General features: G+C 47.2%; 1 protein-coding gene across 2 annotated transcripts; it reads left to right on the forward strand.

Annotated features, from left to right (window-relative positions):
• The first annotated feature begins 4416 nt into the window (after positions 1-4416).
• wu:fc23c09 lies at positions 4417-8105 on the forward strand. 2 transcript variants are annotated; one of them, XM_062518178.1, is made up of 4 exons: positions 4417-4567; positions 5121-5214; positions 5391-6528; positions 6855-8105. In XM_062518178.1, the coding sequence occupies exons 2-4, from the start codon at positions 5148-5150 to the stop codon at positions 7951-7953; spliced, it is 2304 nt and encodes a 767-aa protein (XP_062374162.1). In that variant the 5' UTR covers positions 4417-4567; positions 5121-5147; the 3' UTR covers positions 7954-8105. The 2 variants fall into 2 exon arrangements, with proteins under 2 accessions (XP_062374162.1, XP_062374161.1); XM_062518177.1 differs by lacking the exon at positions 4417-4567 and having other exon boundaries at positions 4978-5214.
• The last annotated feature ends 1205 nt before the right edge of the window (positions 8106-9310 follow it).

Genomic DNA, 9310 nt, shown 5'->3' on the forward strand with positions numbered 1-9310 from the left:
GCCGGTGACGCGCCGAAAACGAAACTTAAGCGACGTGAAGTGCATTAGAAACAAAGCGCAGCCTCGCCAGACTAATGTTCAATCTTAAAAGATTGAGTTTAGTATGGTTTGCACTGATGAAGGTCTGCGGACCGAAACGTTTGCTTTTCACTCGGTAGCACTTTTTTCACTTTATTTTTTTTTGGGATGGATTAAACAACTCATCTTCTACAACGGTAAATAATGGTGTGCGAGTTCTCCTCTTCCATTGATCTTCAGTACCTAGAACTAACGCACCCGCAAGGCCTGGAGTAATTGGCGCGATACCCTTCCTGCATTAACGAAAACCAGACTAAGTCAGAGCAGCTTGAGGACACTGTACCGGCCTACCAGCCCATGTCACCGCGCGGCTCCCCACTCACACCGTACTGTACAGTGCAGTCTGTTCCTTATAGGGCCACTCACCTCAACCCCGGAGCACACACACACACGCACGCACGCACGCACGCACGCACACGCACACGCACACGCACACACATACACGCACGCACGCACGCACACACACACATACACACACGCACACACATACACGCACGCACGCACGCACGCACGCACGCATGCATGCACGCACGTGCACACACACACACAAACACAGAAATACACACACACCTCAGACTAACAAAGCCTGCTGTGAGAGCAACCTCCTAGCTTAGTCAGGGCTTTACAAACCTGTTCAAAGGTGCTTTATTGGCATGACAAAAAAAGCATTTACATTGCCAAAGCAATCACACAAAACAATGCATAGATATGGGCATACACAGATCTAAACTTATAGAAATAACAGTAAGTAATCTCCCCCACCCCCCACACAAACACACCTTGACCATACATGGAGACCAAAAATAACTGCTCTTTCTCTCTCTATCTCACTGTATTTCTCTCTCTCTCTCTCTCTCTCTTTCTCTCTTTAATAATGTAATAGTCTATGTGTTCATGTAGAAAATATGGATTTAGAGGTAGGATATACTACAGTATGTAAAGGTTGCATACAAGTGTCAACTGTGCTATCCCAATCAGCCCCCTACCCAAACACATCCCTCTCCCTCTCTCTGTCTATCTCTCTCTCTCTCTCTCTTTAATTATGTAATAGTCTATGTGTTCATGTAGAAGAAGATATATGGATTTAGAGGTAGGATAACAGTACTACAGTATGTAAAGGTTTGCATACAAGTGTCAACTGTGTTATCCCAATCAGTCCCCAACCCAAACACATCCCTCTCCCTCTCTCTCTTTCTGTACAAGGTCACTCTGCCCCCCATCTTAGCTGTGTGTCTGTAGCCACTGTGTTCATGACTGGATGACTGGTCCCTTATGAAGAGATCGCACCCCTTTGGGTACGTATACCTGTGCAGATACAGTATGTATGGCAAGGTCGTGCAGGTTGTTCCTCGGTTAATTAATGCCTACATGATTGATGAGGTGCACCTGGCTAGACTAAAGTGCATTTTCAGAAGACAGGAGCTTAACTCGGTGTGTCTAAACTCAGGGGAGGAATTTTCCAGTAGCTAACTCTTTTTTTTTTTTTTAACACAATCACGTTTTTATGTTTTGTCTTTGAAGGTCTTTTTTTTTTTTCAAATACCGGTCAAAAGTGCAAAGGTGCTCAACGTACCCAGGGGAGAGACTGGCCGTAACTGGGCCTCTCTGATGAGCTCACACATGCCGAATTCATACCTTGCAGGTGACATCACAAGTACTGGCTGGTGGGCAAGGACATCATTCTCCAGCAACAAAACCCAGTAAACTGATCAAAGATCTTGCCAGGACGTCGCTAGTTTTATTACGGTAGACAAAAGTGCTTTGAGGGGCTTGACAAGCTGGGGTTTTAAATTTATTTTTTCTTACTACAGTACTTATCAAGCTGCCATTCACTGGCAGGCAGAGTGTACATTGAGATGAGGACTTCATCACACGATGGAGCAATTGTTTTGTGAATAACTGCAAACATGCAAATGTTAGCCATTGTTGTCAGCGTTTCTTGCCCACCAGTAGTCTGCAAAGTATGAATAGCTGTGTCTGACTTAAAGGTCGTTCACACCAAGAACGATAACTACAACGGTAACCACAAAAAAGTGTCGCTCTAGCTAGTATGAATGACAACGTCCACACATAAGCTAAAATGAAAGCAACATGAAGGACAATATGTCGATCACAATCACTTTCAGAACATTTTTGAGAACATCAAAAACCTGGCAGTCAATCAGAATTAAATTTTAGACATCACAGTGGTCAACGCGACAAGATACTTTCTTTATACCTTCTTGTATGCTCATATCGTTATAGCTTTAGTAAGTTATAGTTATCTTTATGGTGTGAATGACCCTTTAGTTACAATTGACTCTGTGGTCTGGTTTAAAGCAACACTAAGGAGTTTTCTGTACCTTAGAATAATGTTACCAAAATAATTTCAGTGGTTCATCAACTCGTAACAGGATAAACGGCACTTCTGCATTCGCTTCGCGGCCCTCTATCTGCTACAACCGCACTATGTAAGTTTACAGATCAGGTAGCGGATTTTTAGTTTGATGGAATGAGACACAAGAAACTACAAATTTTACTTGCTTCGATGTCGCAATATATCATACTTTCATGCAACCATGCAACACATTGTACCTTGTCTGGGGACATCATCATTTGCTGGATAAACAAACAGTGTGCTTGCGACAGAGGAAAAGTGCTCTAGTGTTGCTTTAATAAAGTCCCACATCACCCTTTGGCTCAACCCAACGCCGATGATGCCATGTCTCTTTGTTGGATGTGCTGTTTTATGTTGCAATAAATTGAAATAGCCTGTGACTGAGCAGAATGTTATACTGTAGGCCAAACTGTAGTGAATTAAACAGTGCTGGAGTCATCATTCATTTATTTTTGTTATTAGTTAGTCGTGAGTCACACAACAGTCTTCAGTTTTTACAAAAGTAATCACTTATTACTCCCTGGAGAAAGTAATTTGTTGAATTACTTTTGTGTTCACAATTAAGAAGAATCTAGTAGGCCCAGTGATTAAATTACAGTAGCTGACTGCATAATGTTATACCTTTTTCCTCACAGTCCACAAACTCCTCTCATTCCCCAGACACACACCCATGCACACACGCACACACACACATGCACACTCACACACGTTTGCATAATCACACACACTCACACACGTTTGCATAATCACACACACACACACACACACACACGTTTGCATAATCACATTAACAGTGTTGAGATGGGCCGTGACATGCGGGTTCTATTTAAATCAGAAATGGCACCGCTGAATTCCCTTCCTGTTTTGAGACAAACAGGGGAATAAATCCTCAGGAACGAGGACCCAGATTTATGCCACGGGCCATGACGGATGGAGAAAACACCAGCATTCCTCGGCGAGACGATTTCAGAGCCGGGCCGGAACGCAAATCCTCCTGAACGGTTACAATTCGCCCCAGGAATCCCAAACCCCAGGCAAACGGGAGTCATCTGCAAATGCCTGCATTCTTAATATTTTCACAACTTTATTTATTTATCTTTTTAGAACAAGACTGTTTTTATACTGCGGCCACCGTGGCCATGGCTGCCTGAGCTCAGGAGGACTCTGTGATTTTACGGGCTGAATGTCCAGATTGTATGACGGCTGGCCAGAGCAGAGCTTAGGCTACTTGTCTTTAACCACTGTGCTGTGACATGTGACATCATATGCTCGGAGCCCTCCTACGGTCTTTGCAAAATGGGTCACATCTATTTGGGTGCTCCTGGCCCATGAAGAATACAGAGTAAAAACAGACGGGTTTTGTTACCCCTATTACGTAATACATTGCTAAATATAATATAAAGATATCAAATGCATGCATACAGTATACAGTAGTCATATCTGTTTCATTTATAAGCCTACTGTGTATATCAGGTGATTCCCTTGCAGAGTTCTTTTTCAGAGAAAAGTGGCATGGCAGGAACCAGGACTTCCCTGTGTCATCTGAAAAGGTCAAAGGTCATGTCCTTCCCTGCAGAACCAAAGGGCAGTGACCCTCCTCTGAAGCCTCTCTTTCTCACCATGGCGATAGGAGTCTAATGACCTCTGAAGTACTGGCAAACAGTAGGAAACACACACACACACACTCTTCCCCAAACTCATCTCTATCACCATCAGAGTCCAGTGTCCACGCTCATCTCCGCTTCCTCTCAGACGTATTGATCTTTCAGATGCCTCCGGCCTTGGTGTGTGTGTGAGAGAAATTCCCTCTTAAGATAGGAGGCTCTTAACAGAGACATTATCTGAGTGTGTGTACTGTCCTGGAGTGTGTGTGTGAAAATTCTTTTTTACGAGGGGAAGATGGGAGTCATCTTTTAGTCAGTGTGTAGTGTGTACAGTGTGTATGTGTGTGTGTGTGTGTGTGTGTGTGTGTGTGTGTGTTCAGCGGGTACTTTGAATTAGACAAGCACTCAGAGATAGGGACAGACATGCCTCCCTCTGTAGGTTAGGAGAGTAGCACCCAGAGAACAGACAGCAAAGGGATCTCATCCATCTCCACAAATCCCAGTCAAGGTAAGCCTGCTGCTAATGCCTTACATACATATACACATACAGTACAGTTTGTGCAATATAGTTGAATTGATCATAATATTTTACTGACTTTGAAGAGGAAAACAAAGAATTGCTTTGTCATGACAGCTTGGATCATTGTTCAGAATGGATGCATAACAAGTTGGCTAGCTATCAGTGCTGGTGCTCTGTAAAACATTGTCATTTCCTGCCAAAAGTTTCTTTGTTTTTTGTCAGGCGATCCATCTTGTGTCTCTGTGCGCATGTTTCAAACGTCCTCTAACTTCAGTGGCCATTTGATACCTGGCACAGATTTGATAGATGCTCTGTGACGCCTCGCATGACTGCCTTGGTATGAGAGACAGTCAATCTTACGCTAAGTACCACAGTCTGCTGTAGAAGACTCTGGGACGGTTATGCCTCTGATACGGTCCTGATGTGGTCCGGATCTGCACCAATGTCATGTGCTGCCAGAAATAAAGCACGATGCATTGTGGGATATTGGAGGAGCTTTCTCTATGTTATATGTGCTTGACAGTTTTTTTCTGTTTTGTAGCCACATCTGCGCAGGTGCCCTGAAAAAATGCAGTTACTCGTGCTGCTGCTGTTCCTCTCTGTGTTTACCACTCACTCCTATGTTCTACAGCCCAGTAAGTGTGCACATGTTTGTGTGTTTTTTGTGTTTTGCTATTTTGTAAGCGTCTCTCTATTTCAGTGGAGATCTCCATTGACATTCTGATTCCTGTCTAGAAGTTGACTTGAAACTTGTCTTTTCCCTTGACGTCCATTTGTAACAAGCATGTAATGCATGTTAATGTGTTCACAGAGTTGAGTGTCACGACGCTGGAGGACTGGGAGTATGAGGCTGACCGCTGGCCAAACAGGACAGAGCGTCCACTGGGAGAGGGAAGGGATGGGGGGACTCCAGAGGAGGATGCTGACGGGCCGACAGAGGAAGTGGTAGGAGGACGAGAAGAAGGAGAGGAGGAGAGGAGAAGTGATGGATGGCGTCGTGAGAGAGAGGAAAATGAGAGAGCAGAAGTGGAGCAGAACAGAGAAGAGAGAGAGATTGTTGGAGGGCTAATTGACCATGCACACACAGAAGAGTCTGAGCAAACAGCAGCGGTCAGTCTCATTCCCGAGGGCATTCCACATCCCACCGAGGGAATCCATCTCACAGTTCCCACGCACGTCAGTCGACTTGTCAATCAGGAAACCGTTCTTGTGTCCACTCCAGCTGCCAGCTCACTGTCTTCGGATGCTTTTGACCAAAATCCTCTTCAAACACGTCTGTCGGCTATCCTACCTCCACAGCCCACTGTGGAACCACAGGAGACTGCACTATTGGCTAGCAGGCTCAGCCCACACGGTGACCTCACAACACTTCAGCAAGTACCGGACAATTCTCAGGCCGTCCACATGAGGGAGGCAGAATCCATTCCAACGGCAGCGGAGACACACGTTGGGCCTACAAGCGAGGCCACGATCAGCACGACACGCAACCGAGAATCTGGAGCCCGATACAACACAAACACAGCACAGCCAGAGACAGCGAGTGGAAAAAGCCAGCAGAAGCTTAGCCAAAAAGCTAACAACAGCGAAGTTATCCAAAAGGCTGAAAACAACCAAACCACTCGTGCCAAGTTAAAAGTCCAGCAAACTGTGACGAAACCCCTCCAAAGTTCAAAACAGCACTTATTTCCACTAAGCAAAGCCATTTCTAATCAGCAAAGTGCCAAATCAACACTCAGTGAGCTACAACATAAACTGACCCCTAAGACTAGCCAAAGCAAACATCAGAAACATGCCAAGAGAACAAAGGACAAGAAAATAACCAGATCTCTCAAGAAGGACAAGAAAGACAAGCAAAGGAAAAAGGACAAGAAAGAGGAAATACCCACAACTCCGTACTTTCCTTTCTTTAAAGATGACTACTGTCCCTCGGACTGTGCGTGTTATGGCAGGTAAGGCAGACTTCCACCTCAGTAAAAGTAGACGTGTAGTTAAAATGCAGTGTTTGCATTTGTATTGCATCCATTTAATTACATGATTTAGATTAAACCTGGAACTAATTACTATCATGTCGATCGCTCGGTGCAATTTGTTTGTATCCTAGTAGACTACTTACAGTAAACACTGTTAAGGTAGGTAGCATCTTTAAGTAGCTAGCATCATGTCATGCATCTGCATGCTATCATGCAAACAGGTTTGGTTAGAAAGTTCCCCGGATTGTCCCTGGAATTCTTGTACATGTTTGGATGCTGAACTTGTGTCTGTAAATCATTTTCAGAGTTGTCCAGTGCTCCGATAAAGGAGTGGACAAGATTCCTTTTGGCATCCCCTACAACTCTCGCTACGTCCTCTTGATGAACAACCGCATCGACATCATCCAGCTGGATTTCCTGTCCGAGTACCTCGCCATGGAATTCCTGGTGCTCAGCAACAATCGCTTGACCGACAGTTCCGTGGAGGGTTCCTTCGAGGGAGTTCAGAACCTGAAGCGTCTCTACCTGGACCGGAACCTGCTCCAGAGCATCCCGACGGACCTGCCGGCCTCTCTGGAGGAGCTGCGACTGGACGGCAACAACATCAGCGTGATGTCCGAGGCGGCGTGGGGCCGCTGCCCGGGCCTGCTCATCCTCAGCCTGAACAACAACAGCCTGGGCAACGGGTCGGACTCCCTCTCCGCCGGCGTGCTCTCTCCTCTGGGCAGCATCCGGACGCTGAGCCTCAACCACAACCAGCTCCTGGCCGTGCCATCCCAGCTCCCGCTCAGCCTCCGCGAGCTCTATCTCCGCGGCAACCTCATCCAGAGTTTCCACGGCGACGTCTTCACCGGCGACTCGGAGCTGCTGGTCCTGGACCTCAGCGCCAATCGGCTGGGCAACAAGGGCCTCGGCAAGGACGCCCTTCTCAACGCCCATCGGCTGGAAAGCCTCAACCTGGAGGGCAACCTCTTGAGGCAAGTCCCTCGCCACCTCCCCCAATCGCTCAAAACCCTCAACCTGGAGGGCAACGCCATCGCGTCGGTGGGCAAAGCCGCTTTCAAACGGCTGCCCAGTCTGGAGCACCTGGGCCTGGCGCGGAACAGGATCGCCAGGGTGGCGCTGGGGGCGTTCCGAGCCCTGCCCGTGCTCCACCAGCTCGACCTGTCCCACAATTCCCTGCGGCAGGTGCCCAGGCAGCTGCCGACGTCGCTCCACTTCGTGTCGGCCACCCACAACAGGATCCAGTCGGTGCCGCGCGACGCGCTGTGCCCGGGCGGGGCCGACGCGCCCCTCAGCCAGCTGGTCAGAGTCCAGCTGGAGCACAACCTGATGGACATGAGCCGGCTGGACACGCGCGCCTTCCGCTGCCTCCGGGGCTTCCAAGTGGTCCATTTTGACTGAGTAGAGAGCGTACTGTCGGGAGGAGAGAGGGACAGTGGACAATGTGACATGGACTATCAAATGGTCTGTGTCATCAATAAATAATGTTTATAAGTTTTAACACCATCCATAGATCCAAGTTTATTAATCCATTTAGGATTGTGGCTAAGAAAAAAAATGTACATCACGTGGCTTCAAGGTGGTCCATTTTGACTGATGGACACGATGAGCACATGTCAAGTGAGGGCTGAGACAGTGGGGACAGACACCTGCGAAGCGGAGAGACACAGGGCTTGTCTGACCGATAGATAATGCCATTGAATGGGGGGAAATCATCAGATAATATTGCTGTGTGCACTTTTCTTCATTCATTCAGGAGCAGGGCCAAATCTGTTGTTAGCATATGGTGTGTCCGAGACCTCCAGATGGTCCACTGTGGTTGGTCATATCCTTTTTCACCAACAGATGAATGTGACAAACATGGGGGTCAAACACGGGCCAGGCTTTTGCCAGTCTCAGCTGTTACCTTGGATATCACCCCCCCCCCCACCACCACCACCACCACCACACACACACACACACACTCACACACACACACACACACTCTCTCTCTCACACACACACACACACACACACACACACACACTCTCTCACACACACACACACACACACACACACACACACACACACACACACACACTCCTCGGCGTGAGTGGATCCCGTTCCTTCCTGGATACAACACAGCACAGTGTGGTCTCTAGCACCACCGACTCAGTAGCAAATCTGTCTCGCCGAGTGCTGAGTTGTGAGTCGGCGTTGAAAACATTTATTCTTTTGGCGACGCGTAGTGAATATTATGTGTGTGTGTGTGTGTGTGTGTGCATGTGTGTGAGAGAGAGTGTGTCTGTATATTATGTGTATCTGTGTGTGTGTGTGTGTGTGTGTCCTCCGAGTCTCACTTTGACATCGCACAGGAGAGCCGCCGCCGTCCTCCTCTCCCGAGAGAAAGTGAAATATACAACTGAGCTGCTTTTCATTACCTGGCTGTGCAGGAGAGAGCCATCACCGGGGCTGCAGTGTTTTATGGTTCCGGGGAAAGAGCTTGGCTAATATGCCCGATAGGAGGAGACTTTGGCTTATGAATACTTCATGCAATACAAAGGTGTCAGGGGAAAATGAAACGGTGCATTTGCATTGCCGTGCAGAACATTGACTTTTATTTAGTGCTCTGCTCTGTAAATGTTCAAGGGAACAATTTTAGTCAACAATATATAGTATTCAAAATCACTCCGGTACCACACACTGCCCGATAGGTGCAGGTAGATTGCAGGATCGTGTAAATATAACACAAAATAAATTGCTCTACCGCACACTGACT

Source organism: Sardina pilchardus, chromosome 17 (genome assembly GCF_963854185.1).
Source record: "Sardina pilchardus chromosome 17, fSarPil1.1, whole genome shotgun sequence".
In the NCBI taxonomy this organism is placed as follows: domain Eukaryota; kingdom Metazoa; phylum Chordata; class Actinopteri; order Clupeiformes; family Clupeidae; genus Sardina; species Sardina pilchardus.

Coding starts and splice junctions, on each gene's coding strand:
- wu:fc23c09 (XM_062518178.1), top strand. CDS start 5,148: ATGCAGTTACTCGTGCTGCTGCTGTTCCTCTCTGTGTTTACCACTCAC. Junction 5,215..5,390: donor CTCCTATGTTCTACAGCCCA/GTAAGTGTGCAC, acceptor ATGTGTTCACAG/AGTTGAGTGTCACGACGCTG. Junction 6,529..6,854: donor GACTGTGCGTGTTATGGCAG/GTAAGGCAGACT, acceptor AATCATTTTCAG/AGTTGTCCAGTGCTCCGATA.